This window comes from Poecile atricapillus, chromosome 7 (genome assembly GCF_030490865.1).
Source record: "Poecile atricapillus isolate bPoeAtr1 chromosome 7, bPoeAtr1.hap1, whole genome shotgun sequence".
Lineage (NCBI taxonomy): Eukaryota > Metazoa > Chordata > Aves > Passeriformes > Paridae > Poecile > Poecile atricapillus.
The window spans coordinates 29,307,075-29,329,180 of record NC_081255.1 but is presented as its reverse complement, the minus strand read 5'-3'; the positions used below and the strand labels follow the sequence as shown (position 1 = coordinate 29,329,180).

The following is a 22,106-nucleotide window of genomic DNA, read 5'->3' as shown; positions in this document are numbered from 1 at the left end:
GGGAGAATGTATTACAACTGCAGAGCATAATCTCTACAGTAACCTCATTCCAGCTCTCATTTCCTGGGCTAAAATGAGAAAAAAAGGGGACTTGTGTTCCACTTTGGGCTTCTGCAACGGCTGTTGGCAAGGTGATACTGCCTCTGCCTCCCTTTCCAGAGGTCTGTGCTTATCCTTTGTTCTCCCTCCCTTTGCCACAGCCCCATCAGCACAGCCTGATGCTTCTGGGCTGAGGTTTCTGTTCTAGCAGCACTGTAAACATCCCATGGCACTTGACAAACCCAGTGTAGCTTCATTTCAGATGAGCTGCAGTGATTTGTGTCCTGCCCCTCGAGAGGCAGGAGAGGAGCAGGGATAAGACCAGCTGTTTTGGTAAAAAATACCTTCATCAGAAGAGTTAGTTAAGGATGACAACAAAAACTTTATTTGAAAAAATTATTATGTATTGAAAATATACAGTAGCATTACCAACCTTCTTGTCTCTATCCCTTCCCCAGCACAGGTTACCCCACAGGCATGTCACAGCAACCAGATTTAATTGTCTCCTTTGTCACTCCCTCTCAGTATGTCCAAATCCCGTCATCAGCAAGAGAACAAACAAAAGAGACACTTCTTTCTGACTCAGTAGGTATTTAACAAATCCCAGTCCTCCACAGTGAGGCACAGATGCTTCTGTTTGGAAGTCCTTTCTCTCTCTTGTTCAGACAAAGCTCTTTTTTTATTGTTCTTTAATTCATGGCTGCCTGCAACCTCCTTTTTTAAAGGTAAATGGCAATTCTGAACATTTTCCTTATAAAACTGCAAGTTTCCAGATGCTTTAGTTTCTGGCTCCACCAGTGTGCATTTGACTACTTCCTTTATTCTGTGTGTCTTGCCATCTACAAGCAAAAAAAAAAAAAAAATCAAGTTTAGATTTTTGGGAAAAACACAATTATGCTGTAAAATGTGTAACTTTGTGGTACAAATTGTTTTGGCCAAGCCAACTTGAATATATGCAGATGGAAAATACTGTTTATATTTTGGACTCAGAATTTTAAGGAAAAAACTCTGTTGTTATATGTTGTACTGTAGATTGCTGTACTTGAATTATCCAGCAATCTAACGAATGAAAAAACTCAAGTACACTGTAATGCAGTTACACAAAGTGCTGAAATTCCACAGTGAAATTTCACTATTTGTACTATAACCCTAAAAAGTATGGAAATACTCCGTGTAGAAAAGAAAATAAATTAACTCTGGTGTCCATGCAGTTACGTACAGAAGTGAAGAGTTGCTACTCTGGATCTCAAGTTGTCCTGGGGCTTCATGGCCTCCATAATTGCCTGTTCCCACTGCAGAACTGTCTGAAAGAACAGATGAAGCAGTTAAAATGTGTCTTGTAAAATTTACAGAACTATCATTGGAAACAACTTCATCCCTTGTTCTTTCCTATTCAGTGATTTTGTTTTCTATAAGGCAAATTTTTAGAGTAAATCATGTTTAACCCCCCCCTTACCTGTTCTGCCCATCCCTCTGTTTTGCAGTTACTGTGATCAAATTCTTTCAGAGGCACTTTTGAGTGAACCAGGCCTATCTGTGTCTGGAGCCGCTTTATGACAGCATCAACATCCTGGGAAAAAGGGAAATAAAGCAGTCAGAGGGCAAGAACTTCTATTACATTTGTCCAGTAAACTTTTCCTGATGATTTTTACCTTGAGACCTGCCCCAGAAATGTCCAAACAATTCAATTTCTTGAAAGAAAGAAGGTATCCAATTCCCACATCTGTGATTTTAGGGTTACCTGTAAGACCAAGTAAAGTTAATTAAGTTGCATGATGTGGAAAAAGATGATCAAAATACCCAGGAAGTATTTGTTCCAAAAGCTAATACTGGAACAAGACTGGCTTTCTCCCTCTAATTATCAAAATACAAACATTTACAATACCAATTCTCAAACTACTAAAAATATATCTGTAAGTATCAAATGCCTGAGACAGGTCTGCCCTGTGCCTTCTGGCAGGCTGCTGGTGAAATCTGGCTCATGGGAATCAACAAATTAACCATATTCTTTCAGTGCTAAGGAGGATAAATTCTTTATCAGAAAAAGGACACAGGTTCTTTCTGTGATGAAACCATGGAGCACTTACAGGACAAGTCCAGCACCAGCAGATTCTCAAGGCCCTTTTTCAGCACACGGACGGGCGCTGTCATCCTGCGCAGGCCGGCATCTGACAGGGAGTTGTCCTTCAGGAGCAGCCTTTTCACACTGGCAGGAGAGATGCAAACATGCAGTTCATGGTCATTATTTCTGACAGTTCTGCAAAATGTCCTAAAACTCTGTGTCAGAAGGGTCATCCTGTGCCAGCCCCTACAGGCTCACTGTAAAAAACAGTGAGAAAGGAGCCTGGGTTAGCAGGACTAACAAATATCTTTATATTTCCCTGCTAGCTCAACAGAAGCACTACTTGAGCAGCCATTCCCACAGCTCCAGTGACAAACTGATCCTAGAGCCAAACATTTGCCAACATAGACAATAAGCTTCTTTATACCCTGAAGTTCTTTATACCGAGGCTGCCAAACTGAAATGCACTCAAAGCTAAGGAAAAATGCTTAGCAAAATGAGAGAGGGTAAATTTGATAAGTGATACAGCAATGATTTTAAGAAAATAATGAGGTATTATAACACAGATTAACAAAACTCAGGAAAAAGCATCACACTAAAGTGCTCTCTTCAGAGCACTTCAAGACAAAACCTTGATGAAAAATGCACCAAAATCTTACAGCAACATAATATCTTTAATTAGCAGTCATCCTACCTATTGCTTCCAAATGATCTACTTGTCATTATTTGGTACCAAACAAAATTACAACATTTACTGTTTTGAGATGTTAACTAACCATATATTCAACCTCCTGCTTGCAGAAATCTTCATTTAGAACGCTAGTTTGGTTAAAAATTTGGCTGATAAAGTTCCCCCTTAAAAACAGGAAATGTAAAACTGTTCCAAAGGTTAAAGATGCATTATTTTACTCTGACAATGAAAATTATAAAAAGTTGATATAAAACATGAGACAGTTAATTATCTTGCATCTTTTTAGTACTTATTATGATTCAGTATGTGCTTTGTGTACAATAAATTCTGTATTTTGTTTACCTCCTGAACAGGTTTCATGAGCAACCAAAACCTTCAACCTTACACTCTGCAGCCTGTGAAACTTCCCTTTAAAGTCTCAGCCCAATTCTTTGAACTGCTCAGTGGTAGGAAAGAAAGTGTCATTTTTAGCTCAAGAAATTGGTACCTAGACAGGGCCTCTTTGGTGAGGTGTTCCAGCAGCTCATGTTCATCTCCAAGTTTACAGCAGGAGAGATCCAAACACGTCAGCTCACGGAAAGACTTAATTTCTTCAAGCTTTTCAGAGATAACCAGGTATCTGCAAAGCCAAAAAAAAAAAAAAAGCCCTCAGTGCTCAGGCATGTAAGGAGGTGTCTACATCCCCAAGTGTCATAAGCACAATGCACTCATTTCTGCTAAGTAGCTGTGTGAAAATTGACAGAAATTACCCAGCTGCACTAAGCACCTCTTTATGTGCAGCTGGCACACAACATGTCTGAATTCTCAGTCTTCTCTTTAAATCACTTCTTTTGGTTTTGATTTGATGCAAAAATAAGACTAACAAGACTTCAACTTGAAAATATTGCTACTAGGAGCCTCTTTACAGATTACTGCTGTATTATTTTAGAATAATGCAAAATATCCCAGTTTATCATAAGTCAGCTTCACAAACTGCTCTTCTTCAGTGTCTAGGCAGGGTATAGACAAACCCACGTTCATCCAGGTTTAAAATCCACCTCAAATGTGGATTTTAAACAGGACACGATAGCTTGTCAGTGGCAAAATTTTACTTTTTATATACGTCAATAAAATACTTGACAAGGGGTAAAAGTCCAGGACTAGCCAGAGCTGTGGCTACACCCCGGGCAGCAGTTACTCAGTGAGGTTTTTTTTAGCTGTGCTGGTTCCCTGGTCTGATTCACTCAGCAGCCACGCAAACATCTGTGCTGGAGCTATTCAGTGGGAGGTTTAGGGATGGGAACAAACCACTGAAGAATGGCAGGCATGAGTATGCAGTAATGGGCACGTAGCCCTCAATACCTCCCCTGCAGTCACCTCTTGCTGTCCCTGTGGCAAGACAAGCTCTAAATTCACTGATCTCTCCTGAATTTACCTCATATTCCCCCTCACCCTGAGGTCAGCATCTTCACTGCATAAACTGGGGGTGATTACTAATTTGATCCCTCCAGGAACACCTCTTTGTCCATGCAAATAAGGAGACCTTAATATCCTCCCGGTGTAATTTTACCCCTCACACCCCTTTCCTGTGCAATTTGGTTGTGCAAAAAGCACAACAGAGAGTCAGAGCACAAGCCAGTTCTTGAGAGAGATTATTAGCTCAGGGGGGTTCTGGACAGGAGAGTGGGCTCTTTTAGAAATAAAATTCATTAGAAAAAGATTTAATGCGTTACTTCCTGGATTTCAAAGACTTGATACTTAACTCAGCTTTCTGTAATGGCAAAAGATGCCAGGAGTAGCTTAATTTCTAAATAAGGCCCATAAAAATTATCTGCGCTAGAGATAAAAAGGGAGTAGGTTTAAAGGATAAAACAAAGGATAATTGACTTCTAGTCAAACATTCCTACTGTGCTCAGAACACTCTTGGCACTTCAGATGAATATGCCAGTACTTTGATTTTAAACTGGATAAACCATCCCTTTTTCAAGTGTGGAGATGGAAGAGACAGGTTCTATTACTGGGAAAGATTTCAGCAGGAGCAAGGCTTTAAAAACATAATCCAGTTTTAAACTTGGAAAGACTCTTTCAGTGAAAAATGTGAGCATTGAGAAGATGAAAAAACTAGTGCTGGACTGTAACCAGGACCTTGTTAAAGTATATTCAATATGGGGGTAGCAACAACAATAAATTAAAACCTGCCTGATTTCAAAGCCTGCAACTTACCCACAAGTCTGTATCTTCTTGTGAGCCCCCAAAATGAGACACAACAGCAAGGTTATAGTTAGTAAACAAGAACAATTTGCAAGGGTGTATTTTATCTGTACAGTCAGCTAAGTGTGTCAAAAGCTTTTACACAGCAATTACAGAAACATCCCATGAAATGCCTGAGAAGGCACTAAGCACATGGATTTCCACAGAAGTGCTGATTATTATTGTTAAAAAACAGTTGCAGGTTTAATCCTCCACATAAGATCCCCCGCTGGTTAAAACAGATGGAGTCTGTTACTTCTGTTGTGATTTGTATCTTAAAATGAAACCTGCAGCTGCACTTGTAGGAAAGGGATGGAACAAAAGACAGCAAGCACAAGAATCAGATAAGGCTCAGGGCATTTCATTAAAATTAGGTGGTGTTATAAGCCCAAAATGTATTTTTATTTAATTGAAGTGTACTAGCAGAAAGCCTTAGCGGGTGACAAGATTTGTTAGGGGACACACTTACCTGTTCCGCAAGCACAGTGAGCACAGCACCAAACCGCCATAGGCTTCAGTGAACTTCTGCAGAGCTCTCAGTCCCGTCACTGGCTCTGTGAACTTTTGTCTTGCTTCTGCTGCTGAAAAGAGCTTTTCAGCAATCTGCTCTGGGAAACCAATCAACGAGTCAATGTGATCAACATTGTCAGAAATGTAACCCAGCACCAGGCTGAAGAGGGACTTGGCCGAGTAGCGGAGGTTCCCCTCCTTAGTGTATGTGAAGATGAAATGATCAGTCCTCTGCCTCCTTGCCCTATCGTCCTCCCTGTTCATGCAAAGCTCCACTGAAAAACTTCTGGAAAACAGACTAAAAGGCCTTGTTTTGGGAGTGACACTGTGTACGCCGCCTGCACCCTGATTTACCATGTGCAGCTTCCCATTTTCACGCACGTATATTGGCCCAGTATCCAAATGGCTTTCTGAGTTGAGACAGTACGACATTCCCCTCGACCAGCTCTGCAAAAACAAGTCACAGACAGGTGAAGAACAGCCACAAAGGAAAACGGGACCCGGGGAAAACCCCAAAGCTGGCAGCACCCCTGAGAGCCCCAAGCATAGCCATGTAGCCCTGCGGTGCAGGGAGGGCAGGCTGTGTGGAGCAGGGGTGTGAGCCGCCTGCCACCAAACCACACAGCCCATCCCAGTGGGAACTGGACCCCGGGCTGGCTGAGGGCCCGGGATGGATCCCAGGCCCGGGATGGAGACAGGGGCAGCGGGAGAGGGGTGGGGTTGAGTGGGAAGTGCCCCCCACAACCAGGCCCGGCTCTGCTGCAGGCAGAAGGAGGAAGAGGAGGAGGAGGAGGAGGGCACATGTCTGACTGCAGCAGGGCAATGGAGCCTGCTGGAAGCTCCCTCCCTGGGAGAGTGGGCATCTCCCGGTGTCCCTTCCCCAGCCGGTGCCGGGGGGGCTCTGGTTCGTGAGGGGGTCCTGCGGGGGCAGGAGAGCTCAGAGCTGCCATGGCGAGGGGCACCTCAGGGACGGGATCCTCTCAGCTCTGCCCTGCGCGGCCGGGGATCGAGTCCTGCGGGGCGGGAGGAGATCGCGCCCGAGGGGGGCCGGGGGTACCGAAGGGATGGGGAGGCGGGTGCGAAGCGATCGGGTCGGACCCGGAGCGGGGACAGGGGCTACGTTGGGAACGGTCTGTGATGGGATCGATTGTGCCCGGGGGTGAGAGCGCCGTCAGCAGGCACAGGGGAAGGGACATACGGGGAGGGGGCACAAGGGGGAAGGGGCACAGGGGGAAGGGGCACAAGGGGAAGGGGCACAGGGGGAAGGGGCACAAGGGGAAGGGTCCCCGCCCGGTCAGGGAGGCCAAAATCCCGCTCGTTCCCCTGTCCCCCCGGCCCTCACCTACCTGGCCCGGGAGGGGCCGCGCCGTCAGCCGGGCCGGGCTCGGCGCTCCCGCCGCCCGTCCCGCAGCGCCCGCGGGCGGCGGGCGGGGCCGCGCGGGGGGCGGGCGGCGGGCGGGGCCGAGCGGGGCACGGCGGGAGCGGCGGGTCCCGCCCGGCCTCCCCCGGCCTGCCAGGGGCGATCCCGGCTTCCCGCACCTCCCGCACCGGGAGGGCCGTGCGGAGCAGCTGCCGCCGGTGCCCGAGAGCGGCGGCCCCGCGATGAGAGGCGCCGACTGGTGCCGGAGCTCGGCGGGGGCCGCCCTCGTCCTGGCCACGTCCAGCGATGCCGAGCACCCCGCCGAGAGCGTGGCGGACGGGTGAGGGCCGGGCGGGGGGAGCGGCTCCTCCCGCACGGAGCCCGGCGGGGCTGGCCCGGGCTCGGCCCTTCGCCCTCACGCTGCAGTGGCCGCGGGGTGCGGGCGCTCGGGCCCGCCGCCATTGCGCGCTCCCGGCTGCTGCCGCCGGCTGTAGATACCTGCAGAGAGCTGCCCCGTCCGTACACAGGCCACTGCTGAAAGTACCCCCAGTAAAAATGCCTCCCCCGTCCTTTTCCCCCGCTTCCCACTCCTTTTCGTCTCTCCCCTTCCCTTCCTCACCGTCCCCCCGTTCTTCCGCCCCTTTCTTTTCCACCCCTCCTCTTTCCCCCTTCCTTTCCCCTCCGCATTTTTTCTGTGATAAATTTCATTCAAGATGGCTAAAGATGGAAAGCTGAAGTTGAGGGTTTTGTCCCGTTTTTTCTACAGAAGCTCCAAAACATTTTGGACGACGACAGGCATGTTCCCACAGGAACTGATTATTGGTTTTCCCAAATGTGTAAAAATCAGCAAAGTCGCCATCCAGTGTTATTTGGGTAAGACTTCGTGTCTTGCAGTAGGTCATATGTGCTATATTAAAATGTGTGTCTGTGCCTTAATGAAAGTTCCCACAGCAGTGTCATAGTCTGTACATAGCCACCTTTAACAGATTCATAAACATTTAACTTCACATAAAGATTCTGCGTAAAGATCCATTTTCACAAAGCAATCATCCTTCATATGCACAATCCCCATAGCTTAGACAAAAAATAAACTAGTTACTGTTCTGAAAGTGCTTTGTAGCTGCACAGCGATGGAATAAATACCAGTATCAATAAAGAATCAGAATTTGCGTTGATATTTTGAATTTATATATATTTTAGTGCGGACCTTAAGGATTGAAAGAAGCACATCTAAAGACCCTGTGGGTTTTGAACAGTGCGTTGAAAAAGGTAAGACTGTTTATAGGGTTTTGTGGGAACAATATTGGTCTTTTTCAGTGCATCACTGTAACCCCCTCATCTATTTGTTGAGTAAAGTGTGGCATGATGTTTATTTTATTAGACATTAATGTAATGGTCACGTTTAAGTGAATTTTGTTAACACTGCTGGTCTCTGCAGCAGTTTAGAGAGTAAAATGCTGTATAAGGGCTAAAAGCACTACTTGTGCACTTTATGTTCCAAAAATTAAAAACAGGCTTACACAGTATAATAGAGTGCCATTTCCTGCATTGTTTGGTTTTGGGGATTGGCTTTTTTTAGTGCCTCTTGGGTGACCTTTTATAACACTGTAATGAGTGGGATATATATACACACACAGACTGGGATATTGCAAAAAAGTATTCTCTTAAATCACCTGTAAAAATAAAAAAGAACAATGTCTATATGCAGTGTAAATTCATAGTCCTTAAACTCACTTGATCTCTGAGTCCAGTGAAAACTTCACAGCATTGCACATTATTTTTTGTTATTTACCTTAAAATATGTTTTCTAGATTTGCAGCACAGAGAAGGACAGCTCCAAATGGAAGAATTTCCAGTGAGTATTTACAGCATACATCTGTAGTGGTTCATGAAATGGGATGTCTGGACTAAGTGGGGAGAAATCATAAAAAGCCCAAACATGTCTTTATTTACAATTACTGCTCAGTTGGTGTTAAAGAGAGGAATTTGTAGATTGTGGATTGTGGTGTGAAATTGCACTTCCCAGCTGCTCCTCTGTAGATTATGCTATGAAATTGCACCTGCCTCATGCTCCTAAGGAGGTGCAAGGGCCTTTTCCAGAAGTGTGGCAATCTTCCCTCCTTCAATTGCTGCCTTTAAGGCTGCAGAATTCAGGAAGTGATGGGATTTTTTTTTTTTTTGAATTGCAGGTCAAAGAACTTGATTTATGTGCAATTCAAAAACAGGCACTGAAATATCCAGATCCTTGTGTTTAACAAACTTCTGCAAATGTGGTTTGGTAGTTTTGTTACTACAGAGAATGCAATAACATTATTTTTATTCCTTCTGCAGTTTCCTGAGTTCCAAGCCACTTACTTGCGTTTCATCATCAAATCTGCCTTTGATCATTTTGTGTCAGTGCACCGGGTGATGGCAGAGGGCACGGCAGACAACACTTGAGCTCAGCTTAAATTTGGGCCTCCATTTTATTTTTTATAAGGAAGTTTCATTTTTATAGCTGCACTGCAGAGTATGTTTATTATTAGAACCTTGTATTAAAGTTTTTTTTTGAAGGTATGGGTGTGGTATGTATTCCCTGCTGGTTTAATGTGTGGAATAGAATAGGAGAATATAGAATCATTTAGGCTGGAGAAGACTTTTAGGATCATCAAGTCCAGCCATATCACAGTGCTGTTGTTAATTTTAGTAACAGCTTTTTCATTTTGTAACCTCAACTGTCAGCCTAGAACACCTGAGCATAACTGAGTCAATTTAAGGTAGTATGTTTGTATCAGGCCTACATAATACATGAATTAAAACTCAATTTCCTGTAAAATGTTTCCCTTGCACTCTGAGTTAAATAGAAATAAAAAAGGGATAGTTACTTAAGTGGGATGTATTACTTCCAACTGTCAAACAAGTCCTTTAAAAGTCCTTAAATTGGTAACTTTCTGATCAGCTTAAACTCAGAGATTATTAGAATGAATATAAATGTCTGCTAATGCTTAGAAATAACCCAGGGGAGAGAGGCAGGGCAGGAAAGGAAATAATCTAAAGCCAAATGAAGTACTTTGATAGCCTTTTAATAATTGTAGATCAATCCCTTGTTTCTGTAAATATTTTCTAGAATCAGGTCACAGCCGCCAGTGCTTTATGCTGGGACCATCATAACAAATACTCATGGAAACAAGTGTTGATAGAGATTGTCTTGCTCAGAAGCCTCCTGAAGTCAGTGAAGGGGAACATTTTGTATATACAAGTACAATGTGTATAGTAATGAAATCAGTTGCTTTGTCTGCCAGTGGACTCTTGGAAATGTCACCACCCTGAAGTTTATCCTGCAGGATATTCCTTACAAGTGTAAATGTTGGTATCCAGAGCTCCATGGAGCCAGCTCCCACATTACTGCATGTGGTTTAAGAGTAGTAAGTTACTGTAGAACAGAAGTTGGTGGTGTAGGGATGACACCTGAGAGCTAGACAAATATAATGAACCTTATTCCAGATGCTCCTTACATTCACATACAGCATTCTTCTTTTCTTGTCTCTATGGCTGTTTTTAAATATTTTTTTTGGTCCTTAGACTCAGGTCTGTGACAAATTATCCTTGAACTTTTTTATCCAGATAGTTTTTACTTCAAAGTCCTTTTTTTTTCCTATTTCAGTTTTTCCAGGATGGCACGTATTTCCTGGGGGTGGTAATTCCAGGGCCCCACTCCTCCCTGCAAAGGCAATAAAATGACACAGTGATGCTCAAGCAGACAGAGCAGAAATCCTTCAGAGCACAGCAGCTGCACCAGAGCTGTGGGCAGGTGTGCCTTGGGTTCTCTTTCCACTGGAGCCATCCCTGGAGATGGTTATGCACTGGTTACACCCTGTTTTGTCACTGGGACAGAGCCACTGGAGGTGGGAGGTGTTCCTGGATCTCACAGCTTGGATGTACCTCGTGTTACAAGTGAGCCAAAAGATAAATATTTGAGCAAGACAGGTGTACATCAAATATGTACATTATGAAGGCCCAGACTGGTTTTGCTGCATGTTCATTTCTCTCCACATTTACAGTGCATTGTGCAATGTTTAGCTCTCAAACAGAATGAAATACTGACTGTTAAATGTAAAGCAGTCTCAAGTTACCTTGAAATTTAAAAAGTTCTGTATACTGTGCTCATTGCTACTGATATTTTTTACCTTGTAGAGGACCTTCCCTCCTTGAAGCATGTAGAGTCGTTCTGGCAGCGCAGCGTATTTTGAACTGCTCAGGTTTTCCATAGTGTCTAAAACCACTGGACATAAAGGGTGATTTTTCTGAAGAAGTTGTGCTGCAGCTTTTCGATCTTCGAGGCTTCTGTGATTTTTAATAATGATATTGTTTTTAAAAGCCCATCCATCTAAAACAAATGAGGGAAGGGATTTAGCAATGAAGGTTTTGAATTTGTGCAAGGGTGGACATGTACTGTCTCATATCCCAAAACTAGGTTAAAAGAATCTTGCAGTTTATTCCTAACATCAAACCCTGCCATGAAATGAAAGCCTCCCTCAAACCATGGCAGCACTAGAGCTTTGCAATAAGTGGTCCCAAGATCTATTTTTTTTCCCCTTTAATTCCATCAAACCATATTTACCTCTTGCCCTGGATTCAGAAATATTTGATGGATTTTAGCTGAAATTTTCCCACAGAAATCAACCCTAGAAAGACACCATGTGGGTAACATGTATTCTATCTGGGTAAGATTTGTCAGTGTTGTTCATTTTGCTTGATTGTACTCATTGAGCCTGTAAACCAAAATTACAGGTCTGTGAGAAGCGAAATGTGAGCCAGGACACACGTTTGTTTTTCAGAACTATGCAAACAAACATTTGCACACAACTCTTCCCAGTAAAGTAGAAACTAGAAAACTATAAATGTTAGGTTTTAGAAAAACATTTAATCCTGGGATAAAGCCAGTGCCAATGTGTTACTTAGAATCCAGTGTAGATAAACAAGTGTGGTTTGTTTGCTTGCTAAATTTTTCAGATTTAACTGTATCCTGTTCTTGGAAAATGTTAAAAACTAATATTTTTTTAACATATATTGTACACTTAACTTTTGTTCTATGAAATGTCTTTTCTTCCTGTTTCCAAAAGGAGCTGTACTAACATTGAGAGGCAATTTTTTAAAGATGTGTCCTTCACTTGAGTAACTCAGTGTAAAGTCAGAAGTGTAAGTAGAATCTTAGGAGAATTAGGGACACAAATTGGTGCTTAGATGTGGTGTTGCCACTTGATTTGAAGATTTCTCTCCTGTTTGCAGCCTCCTCCTTTGCTAGCACATTTTTTCCCTAAAGGAAATGACACATTTGAAGCTGTGGTTGGCATCACTGTGGTTGTACTGTACCTACTGCATGAGCTTCCTCAATGTAGATGATAAGGAAATCGGCTATTGAGCTGAAATCTTTGATGAGCTTGTTGAACTCATCAAATTTCAGCATAAATGAAGGTCAGGTGCAACTTCCAAAATTCAGGATTAAAGGTCGGTTATCTGGGAAAAAAATAAAGATTAAAAAAATGAATTTGTGGTTAAGCAAAGGAAGGAAGGACAGAAGTAAATACACTGAACTGAGCCTCTGATGCAGAGATTTCTGGACAACACTAAATCACCTCATAAACTTCTCTTAGGTCAGTAAAATCAGCAGCAGGACCTCTGCATCTCTGCAAAGCAGGCATAAAGGTGTTTTTCCTAGCCTGGCTTTAATCAGTTTACCTAAGGGAACCCTTCCCAGTACAGGCAGGAGGCACCCTGTAGCCACACAGCTTCTCTTTTCCTCATCACGAGAGCAAATTTGCAAGTTACCAACATTTTTGGGATAGGGAACTGATCCAAAAAGGGCATCTCAGCCTCCCTGAGACCTTCAGTATGGAGCAACTTCAAAGATACTAAACATGGCCTTCTGCAAGGTTATCCAGGGACAGTGGTTCGGGGATGGGCATTGAGGACAGAGTCACAAAGCCTTTTCATGTCCAGATTTTTTAGATGTGTCAGTTCAAGCTGAGCTGAGGGGAAACTGCAGACTTTTCAGTCATGCATCACAGGCTCTCATGCTTTCAATGTATTTCTGCAATTTCCTGTCCAAACAGAACGCTGGTTATATGTTATTAAACTAACCTTACACTGGAAAAAGTGTCTGCAGTTGCTTACAAATTAACACCGTTTTGTGTTGGTGTTGGCATCTGTTTGCAAGGCCTTGATTTAAGAGAGACTGCAGGACTTTTAAGCACCTCTTTTAGTCTGGTTATGCTAAATTCTGTTAAATTTGTTCAAGATCTTTCTGGTGTGGCTTAACTTAAAAGCTGCTGCTAACATAGATCCACATCCTAAAGAATTAAATAACAGTGGTACCTTCCTGGAGATACTGTGTATCTCTTCTTCAAATTTGCAGTCCATTTTCTACATAAATATCTATATATAATTAGGAATGCAGAGTGAGAGAAGGATGTAATCCCTCCCGTGGGGATGGAGGCTGCAGCTTAATGATTAATTCCACATTCTAGTGAGATCTCAGTGGGAGGCAGCGGACAAAGTACAAAGCAGCTACTTCTGCTTTATTCCCTGCCACTTTGGATCTGGAAAAACCCACCGTGTGCTTTCCAGGCTTTAGGCTGGCAAAGGGAGCTGGTGTGGAATTTTCCGTATGGACAGAGAATGACAGCCAACACTCAGGATTCATTGCAAATGATTCAATTCTGGGCTTTCCCTCCTTAAAACTAATTATTACCTTGGCTTTCATCAAAAAGCGTTTTCAGGCAGAGACAGGTCTTGCGAAAGCTCAGTGGTGTGAAGGGATAGCATAGACAGGGTGATAAATGCAACTTAATTTTGAAAATCAAGAAGCAGCTGGAGTAAGTGTGCTTCATCTTCTCCAGCAGGTGAGTGCTGGTGGTCTGTGCATGGTGCACTCAGGGGCCAGCTGCCTGTGCCTGTTCCCTCAGCAGCATTTCCTCATTTGTGCTCTCAGCAAACCCAACCCAGCTGACCTTCAGCTACTGACCTTTCATGAAATCCAGGACGTGACAAACTTCACCACCGAGGGTCACCACTGGCGTGTTGGGGGCAGGGTGTCCCTCGTAGGCTTCATCCTCCAGCCTCTTCCACTTCACCTTCAGCACAAATTGCAAATATTTGAAGCTGAAAAAAGTCGGGCCCCAGTTTTCATAGCTGAACTTTGGATTCCGGTTCATTCTGCTCTTTTCACCCATCTTTAGGATGTATCTTTTCATGGCGTTGGGGAACAGCACCATCAGTGTTTTGCCAACAACAACAGTCAGAGTAACCTGCAGAAGAATCAGGATTTTCTGTAGGAATACCCTGATGCCCAACATCATGGTGGAGAGGTCTGGCCACTTGTGATGGGAGCACAGTGCAAGGCAGGGGCAAAGGTAGAGGATGAAGGGGAGGGAGAACGTTCACGTGTTTGATATTCTGCCTTGCCTTGAACACTGTCCTCTCTCTGCACTTCAGCCCCTGTGTGAGCAAGGATCCTTTCAGGTGTGCTCCCTCCAGCATCCAAAGGCATCAAGTGCAGCCAGGCTGGGTGTGTGGTGCTCACTGCACAGCTGTGAGGCTTATCCACAAATGTGGTCTGTGTTTTACAGATGAGGGGAGCTGGATCAGGGTGTTCTCCCTGAATCCCAGAGTAAAGACTAAGGTGCTGATGCTTGAGGCCTTGGGGTGATGCAGATGCTGTGCAAACAGTGCCCTGTTCCTCCTGCTTTGCCTGCTCTGGGGCTCTGCTGCACTCCATGTTTTTTTTGGGGCTGAAAGATTAAATATACACACACACTCCAGAATATACAGTATCCAGCTAGTGCCCAGCACAGGAAGGAGACGGATCTGTTGGAGCAAGGCTTCAAGAGGCCACCAAGATCAGAGGGACGGAGAAGCTCTGCTGTGAGGAAGAGCTGGGAGGACTGGGATTGTTCAGCCTGGGGAAGAGAAGGCTTTGTGGTGACCTATTTGTGTCCTTCCAGGACCTGAAGGGAGACAAGGCAGATGGAGAGAGTCTATTGACAAAGGCCTGCAGTGACAGGACAAGGGGGAATGGCTGCAAACTTAGAGAGGACAGGTTTAGATCAGGTATGAAGCAAAAATCCTCTCCCGTGAGGGTGGTGAGGCCCTGGCACAGGCTGCCCAGGGAAGCTGCGGCTGCTCCATCCCTGGAAGTGTCCAAGGCCAGGCTGGACGAGGCGTGGAGCAACCTGTTCTGCTGGGAGGTGTCCGTGCCCATGGCAGGGAGCTGCAATGAGACAAGCTTTAATGTCCCTTCCAACCCAAACCGTTCTGTGATTCTGTGATAAAACTCTCAGTTACCAAAACACGATTATCTATAGCCCCTGTACATTCGTGCACAGCGGCGCTCGGGCTGCCGCGGGCCCTTTAAGAGGGCGGGCGGGCGCGCACGCGGAAGCGCCGCGAGGGCTGTGATTGGTCGCTGCCAGGCGCGTCGCCGGCGGGGCCGCTGAGCCCCGGGGGGCGGGGGCAGGGGCCCGGCGGCGCCGCTGATTGGCTGAGGCCGCGCGGCGGCCGCGGCGCCTTTAAGGGAGCGGAGCGGCGGCTGCGGGGCCGTGGCGCTGCCGAGGTGCGGGGCTGTCCCGGGCGGGCCGCGGGGCGCGGCACGGCAGCGCTGGCACAGGGCGAGGGACACGACCCGACACAGCGCTCTCCCTGTCCTCTTGCAGGAGGGTCGAGCCCCGGGGAGCTGATCCTCATCCAGGCGGATGAATGGCGACGGCGGACGACCTCAAATTCCAAGGTAAAGGCGGTGTCGCAGGTGCGGGCGCGGGGCTAGGCCCCAGCTGGGGGAGCCGTCAGGCGCTGGGAACTTTGGGAGCGTTTCTGAGCGTTCGCGGAATAAAATCGTCCTGGGAGTTCTGCTTGTGAGATCAGGTAGCCTGAATTTTCTGAGACGAAATTGTGCTGCTGGCGAGCTAAAAAATGTAACCGGTGTTGACGGAAATCGTGGGCTGAAATCCTATGTGGCAGCAAGTGACAGCTGGAAAGGGACAGAGCGCTCTGTAACCTGCAAAAGGCCCCGGTTTTAGGCTTAGTTCTTCATAAAAATTTCATGACAATTTTTGGAGATTAAAAGTACCCGTTTCTTTAGTTTGGCAGGTTTCCCCTCCCCTTGCAGAGACCTGCTGGCTCTCGGGTCGGGGCTGATGGCAGGGCAGGAAGGCAGGCTCCAGGGGTGCCAGTGTAACATCCTGCAGGCAGAGTGGCAGGAAAAGCAGCCTCACACTTTATTGACTGACTAAATCTTCAACTTGATCCGTGTCGGTTTGGGCTTTAGGAAACAAATCGTAGCCAACATGCTGAAGTTACTAGTTATCCTGTCTCAGGGTCTTCATGTGTTTATTTGAGCCATGAGAACAAAAATTTTAGTGTCTTGATCATTGCCTGTCTTGTAATATACTTATTTGCAGAGTTTGATGATGCAGCTAATTTGCTTGCAGCAAATCCTGATGCCACCACCATAAGCATCGATGAGCCAGTTGAAATCCCCAAGAATCAGCACAGCCGCCTGCAGGAGCCAGGGAGGGAAGAGGATGATGAGTTACTGGGCACTGACGACTCCGATAAAACAGAGGTAATGCTCTCACCCCTGCTGGTGGAGGCCTGTCAGAAAGATGGAGAGGGACTTCTTACAAGAGCATGTAGAGAACAGGACAAGGGGAAATGGATTCAAACTAAAAGAGAAGATATTTAGATTGGATAATAGGAAGAAGTTCTCTCCCGTGAGGGTGGTGGGACCCTGGCACAGGTTGCCCAGAGAAGCTGTGGCTACCCCACCCCTGAAGTATCCAAGGCCAGGCTGCATGGGGCTTGGAGCAACCTGGGAAAGTGACAGGTGTCCCTGCCCATGGGATTGGAATGAGATGATCTTTGAGGTCCCTTCAATCACAGGCCATTCTATGGTTCTGATAAGCAGAAGGAACTTGTCATGGTGATGAGGGTGTATGTTCCAGATCATGTGGCAGCAGGTAGTAACAGGTTGCTCTTGTTGAGCATGGAACCTCAGGCCGTGATTCTGCCTACAGAGAAATAAGAGACTGGCTGCCAACAGCTATTGGAGGGGGAAAGGGGAACCATTACATAATCCATAGGAAGCACAACCCTGTTAAGTTTGTTTTCAGTTTGGGTACCAAAATCATGTGACTACTGTGTAAATGAGATAGTAATGCATAAATTATGTGCTTGTAACACTTTCCATGTTGCCTTTCCCACCATCCAGCTCCTTGCAGGACAGAAGAAAAGTGCCCCTTTCTGGACTTTTGAGTACTACCAGACCTTCTTCGACGTAGACACATACCAGGTTAATACTCAGCTCCAGAAGAGAACTGTTGTCTGAATTATGCCTTATCCATTGAGGTTTCTTTCCTTCTTGTATTGTCAGTCAGACAAATCCTTACGTTTCATAGGTCCTGGACAGAATCAAAGGGTCGGTGTTCCCAGTCCCTGGGAAGAACTTTGTGAGGCTGTATATCCGCAGCAATCCCGACCTTTATGGTAGGTATGAAGTGGGAGAAGTTATCTTCTGTGCTAAGTATTTCGGGTCTGTATTTCATTTTATGTGCTGGCCTGAGAAAGCAAGAGAGCAGAGGAGGTGCTATTGATTTTGTTTCCTTTTCAGGTCCATTTTGGATATGTGCTACACTCGTGTTCACCATTGCTGTTAGTGGCAATCTCTCAAATTTCTTCATCCATCTGGGCAAACCAACGTACCACTACGTGCCTGAGTTCCGAAAAGGTTTGTAAGTAGACATTTGTGGGGTTTTTTTTGTTACTGTTCTTGTTGTTGTTCTTCTTGTGTCTTTTTTTTTTTTTAATGTGCAAATGGAGCAATATAAAACCAGGTTATGGCTTTGATTTAGCACAGTCGTTTGATTGATTGCTGTCTTTACATTTTTAGATATGTGAAACAGGCCCTTAAAATGGGCTGTGACTGGCAGAACCCTGTTTCTTCAGAGCATAAACTAGTTTCAGGGTTTTAGAAGAGCAAGCAGGAGTAGTTAGTTATTTTCTAGCCTTAGTGGATGTCTCCTTGTACAGAGAGTGAAAGAACACACAGAACTGGCTTCTGTGGTGCTTTGGTGGAGGCCTTCCTGGATCTGTGGCCTCCCAGGAATCTGCCAGGCCTCAGGCAGAAAATTCCCAGTTTAGATTATCACTCATATCACCAACCAAGGACTGGAAGTTGTTACCTTGTGGCAAACTCAAAAATAAGCAAAAGATGCAAAAAATAAGCAAAAAACTGATTTGTTTCCCAAAGAACTCAGAGTGAGGAGCCAGTTTGTCTATATCTGTCTCTGTATTATGAGGGAGGCTGCTGTCCCTGCAGAGGAACACAGCTTCTCTTTGTTTCCAAAATCCTTAGTGTACTGGGAAGAACGTTGCCACTTGGGAATGCAGTTGCCTGAATAATTTCAGATTTGACACTAGCTGTTTAGTAGCTGATTTTCTATTTTTAACTAAGTTTTTCCTGCCTCTGTGGCTTTTCCTTTCAAACTGAAACTGACAGCATTTTGTGCACAGGCATAATAAAGAAATTGAAGTCACCTAGAGTTTTTTTTCAGAAGTCTTTACTTTTAAGCTAACTTGAAGTTCTGGCAGAGTACTGGGTGTAAACTAGATATCAATGCAAAATTCTCAGTTTATTAATAATTCAGACTTCATCTTTTAGAAGTATCTTCACAGGTGGTTTTCTAGTTTTCATGCTGAATGCTTCTAGTTCTTTGACTCTGGCAGGATTCAAAGTAGAACATTAAACCTTTTGTTGTGTTTCCAGTGTCCATAGCAGCTACAACGATTTATGCGTACGCTTGGCTTGTTCCCCTTGCTCTCTGGGGATTCCTGATGTGGAGGAACAGTAAAGTCATGAACATTGTCTCTTACTCATTCCTGGAGATAGTGTGTGTCTATGGCTACTCCCTCTTCATTTATATTCCCACAGCGGTACGTATGGCTAAAGAGTGCCTCTCTCACATGTCCTGCTTGAGAAGATTTGCTATTTCTTATAATATTGTTGATATTTGTTGAAATTTTGGAGATTGGGAGAATCTTTTGCTCTTTTTCTCGAAGCTTGTCTAGTGTAAAGGTGTCTTGTGGGTGCTGGAAAAGCCCAGGACACATCATTTCCCCAGAGGCAGCAAAACCAAGCAAGGTGCTGCTGGTGAGTCTGGCAGGCAGCCCAAGGCAGGCTCAGTAATCAGGATGTTTGTGTCCCCAGGGAACAGATGTCTGTGCAGGACAGCAATGCTGATGGCTCCAAGGACAAATTTCCCTGGCTGGCAGGGGCCCTCCTCTGCCTGGGGACAGGCCTTGGAGGGAGTGCCATAACTGGGGATTCACTCTTGTGTCTGTAAGAGCTCAGCGCTGCTCTTACTCCTTCCTCCACGAACAGAGATGTGTCACACTAAGGCGTGGCTTCATTTGTGCACAGATCAGCTGGAAGTGATGACGTGTCCCAGAACACACGGCCTCTTTGCAAGCCTTTCCCTGCCTTTTCCAGATTTTGTGGATCATCCCACAGAAGGTGGTGCGCTGGGTGCTGGTGGTGTTCTCGCTGTGCCTCTCGGGGTCTGTGCTGGTGATGACCTTCTGGCCCGCGGTCCGTGACGACAACCGCAGGATCGCAGTGGCCACCGTGGCCACCATCCTGCTGCTGCACGCCCTGCTGGCTGTTGGCTGTTTGGTGGGACACTGCCATTCCTTTTTCCTAATCTCTTATTTCCTAGGATGGGTGGCATCTTATGGGACAGGGGAGGAAGGATTGGCTGGTCACTGCAAAACCTCCAGTGTAAAAAGTCCAGTTATTTTAAACGTAGCAAAAATTGATGCTGGTGTGACCCTCACAGTGCTGGTAATAAAATCAATAATCAATTATGGAGTCATAGAATATCTCCAAGTTGGAGTGGATCCATCAGAATCATCAAGTCCAACTTCCATTTATAGTATTTTTATAGTATCCAATTGTACTTTATTCCAATGAGTACTATACTTAGTCCTTTGGAAGGATTAAATGTTCAGTATAAAGTGTGTGCTTATGAGTTTTAGCAGGTTTATGTTTTTATACACAGTAAGTGTTAAAAAGAAGACCCCAAGGCCACTGAAATACACAGTGAACACTTAAATTGTTTCCTTATTGCAGTAGGTAGAAGGGTATTAGCCAGGCCTCAGTTTCCACAGCTTCCAGAGTAGACAGATCTGGTTCCCCACAACTTGGTGTGCACAGAGGTGACAGCAAAACACAACTCTCCCTGGATCTGCAATCCAACCCTTTCCAGTACAGGTCTTTTTCAAAGGCCTTGGCTGCTAACTGTTACATTTTAAAGTACAGTTTAGAGCACCATTTTAATTGACCTTTTCTAATCTGATGAAATCAGAAAAAGATTCAAATTTGCCATTTCAGTGCTGTATTTGTACCTGTATTTGATGGGTGTGGAAAGAGTTGGGATGAGGCAGCACTGTATGTTTCTTTCTAAATAGTTTTTTCTCTGATAATGTAGGCATACTTTTTTGATGCCCCTGAACTTGATCTTCCTGCACCTATTATCCCTACTCACAATGGAACAACAGTAGTAACAAAGAGTCAGTAAATAAGGTAAGAATCCAATTTAAACTTTTTTTTTTTTCCTGCAGTCATCACAGGCATCTTGAAACTTTTCCCCATCTGTATGGTTGAATGGAAAGGGATTTAACAAATTAATTTTGCCTAATGGAGTCTATATATGAATAACATTTATTACTTCGTTTTAGTTGTAAGTTTCAAGTACAGCTGTAAAAAATTGAAAGACTCAGGAACAAAGATCTGTTACCTTTCTTTGCTTTGAGGTTTGCTCTTGGTGAAGACACTCAAATAAATATACTCAGTCCCAGAGGCCATTCCCTTACAAAAACCCAAAAGCATTTATTTTAATTTATTCTGCGCAAGTGAAACTTGGCCAATAAACTGTTAGACTCCAGTTTTTCTTTCCTTTAATATAAAAAATCAGATTGGGTTTTTCCCCCTTGATGTTTGAGACAGTGTTTCAAAGCTGCAGCAGCGTGTGGGGACATCTGTGCAGGCTTTGGGCAGGGCTGACTCAGATCCTGAGCCATCCATCCCTCTGGACTGCATTCCTTCTGTGGGATAGCTTGAGCATTTGCTTCCTGCCATCCAGGACTGCTGCCAGCAGCAGATGACATTTGAATCCTGTTGGATAATTCTGTGGAGGAGGTCCAGGAACAGGATAATAGACATGTAAAGGCCAGGCTACTCCAAGTACACTTACTCCAAGTGTGTTTGTGAAAATCTACTGAATAGAAGCTATATTAAATTTAAAATAAATAATATAAAAAACAGCCAAATGCGCCTAGTGAAAGGCACATAAAAAATTACACAATCCAATCATGCAAGTCAATTTTAGTGGCTTTTTCTCCTGCACTATCAGTTTTTCATTCCAGATGCCTAATACAAATCAATATGATAGTAATGGATTTTGGTATTGAGTCTTAAATATGTGCCCTATTGTGTCCTCTGGTGAGGAGCTGAAATATTCACTGGAGTTATTTGTCTCTTTCAGGTGACAGCACCAGTTTCTCCCTCTATACAGTAGTTTTATTTTAGATTATTTTTTCACTGAAGACCTTGGAAACTTCAAGGACAAGGGATGTGTTTTGCAGCAGGATGGACAGTGATGTCCCATGGACATACGGACATCTCCATGTTTATGGACACTGGCTGGTTCCAGAAGGAGAGTGAACCATTGCTCCCAGGCTAGAACAGAAAGGGGTTGTTTTTGTTTGGTTGGGATTTTTGTTTTGTTTTGTTTTTTGGGAGGGATTTGTTTTGTTTTTTTCTTTAATTCAGTCTATGCTCACCATACTGTTTTGGCTCTGAATAAAGCGTTCTGAAAGCGATGTGAGGTCTGTGCTTTGTGCACAAAGCATCTTAACGCTCTAAAGCGGTGGGGAGGGTTTGGTCCAAGGAAGGGTGTTGTGACAGGACTGAGCCCCCTTAAGGTGGGCCCGTGCTGCCAGCGAGGCTTTCAAAGTGTAAATAAACGGACGTCATGTGGACTAATGTGACAATTTCTTTCCTCGCCGCCCCGCGGTGCATTCTGTCCCCTTTAGACACGGAGGAGATCTCCAGGCCCCCTCAGGCCGCCATGGCCGCGCGGGGCACGCTGGGACTTGTAGTTTCCACTGCATGTGACGTCACCCCG

At 44.9% G+C, this 22,106-nt stretch overlaps 4 protein-coding genes across 7 annotated transcripts; 2 read left to right on the top strand and 2 right to left on the bottom strand.

The window, feature by feature from the left end:
- Positions 1-401: 401 nt before the first annotated feature.
- LRRC42 (leucine rich repeat containing 42) lies at positions 402-6,987 on the bottom strand. 2 transcript variants are annotated; one of them, XM_058842940.1, is made up of 8 exons: positions 6,878-6,987; positions 5,491-5,978; positions 3,280-3,411; positions 2,127-2,245; positions 1,692-1,780; positions 1,496-1,609; positions 1,259-1,343; positions 402-878 (listed from the first exon to the last, which is right to left on the bottom strand). In XM_058842940.1, exons 2-8 carry the CDS (start codon positions 5,961-5,963, stop codon positions 622-624), a joined length of 1,269 nt encoding a protein of 422 aa, XP_058698923.1. In that variant the 5' UTR covers positions 5,964-5,978; positions 6,878-6,987; the 3' UTR covers positions 402-621. The 2 variants fall into 2 exon arrangements, with proteins under 2 accessions (XP_058698923.1, XP_058698922.1); XM_058842939.1 differs by having other exon boundaries at positions 6,874-6,956.
- IFT25 (intraflagellar transport 25) lies at positions 6,983-9,447 on the top strand. The gene is made up of 5 exons (XM_058842943.1): positions 6,983-7,231; positions 7,658-7,764; positions 8,092-8,160; positions 8,703-8,746; positions 9,223-9,447. The coding sequence occupies exons 1-5, from the start codon at positions 7,134-7,136 to the stop codon at positions 9,328-9,330; spliced, it is 426 nt and encodes a 141-aa protein (XP_058698926.1). The 5' UTR covers positions 6,983-7,133; the 3' UTR covers positions 9,331-9,447.
- Positions 9,448-9,592: 145 nt separating this feature from the next.
- On the bottom strand, positions 9,593-14,278 carry DIO1 (iodothyronine deiodinase 1). Its single transcript, XM_058842941.1, has 4 exons — positions 13,895-14,278; positions 12,244-12,387; positions 11,058-11,257; positions 9,593-10,591 (listed from the first exon to the last, which is right to left on the bottom strand). The coding sequence occupies exons 1-4, from the start codon at positions 14,226-14,228 to the stop codon at positions 10,526-10,528; spliced, it is 744 nt and encodes a 247-aa protein (XP_058698924.1). The 5' UTR covers positions 14,229-14,278; the 3' UTR covers positions 9,593-10,525.
- A 1,124-nt stretch (positions 14,279-15,402) lies between these two features.
- On the top strand, positions 15,403-21,801 carry YIPF1 (Yip1 domain family member 1). Of its 3 annotated transcripts, none has more exons than XM_058843034.1 (10): positions 15,403-15,481; positions 15,582-15,655; positions 16,356-16,489; positions 17,135-17,215; positions 17,322-17,409; positions 17,534-17,650; positions 18,689-18,855; positions 19,412-19,594; positions 20,409-20,503; positions 21,465-21,801. In XM_058843034.1, exons 2-9 carry the CDS (start codon positions 15,625-15,627, stop codon positions 20,496-20,498), a joined length of 891 nt encoding a protein of 296 aa, XP_058699017.1. In that variant the 5' UTR covers positions 15,403-15,481; positions 15,582-15,624; the 3' UTR covers positions 20,499-20,503; positions 21,465-21,801. The 3 variants fall into 3 exon arrangements, with proteins under 3 accessions (XP_058699017.1, XP_058699015.1, XP_058699016.1); XM_058843032.1 differs by having other exon boundaries at positions 15,409-15,481; positions 16,326-16,489; XM_058843033.1 differs by having other exon boundaries at positions 15,434-15,655.
- Positions 21,802-22,106: the final 305 nt, after the last annotated feature.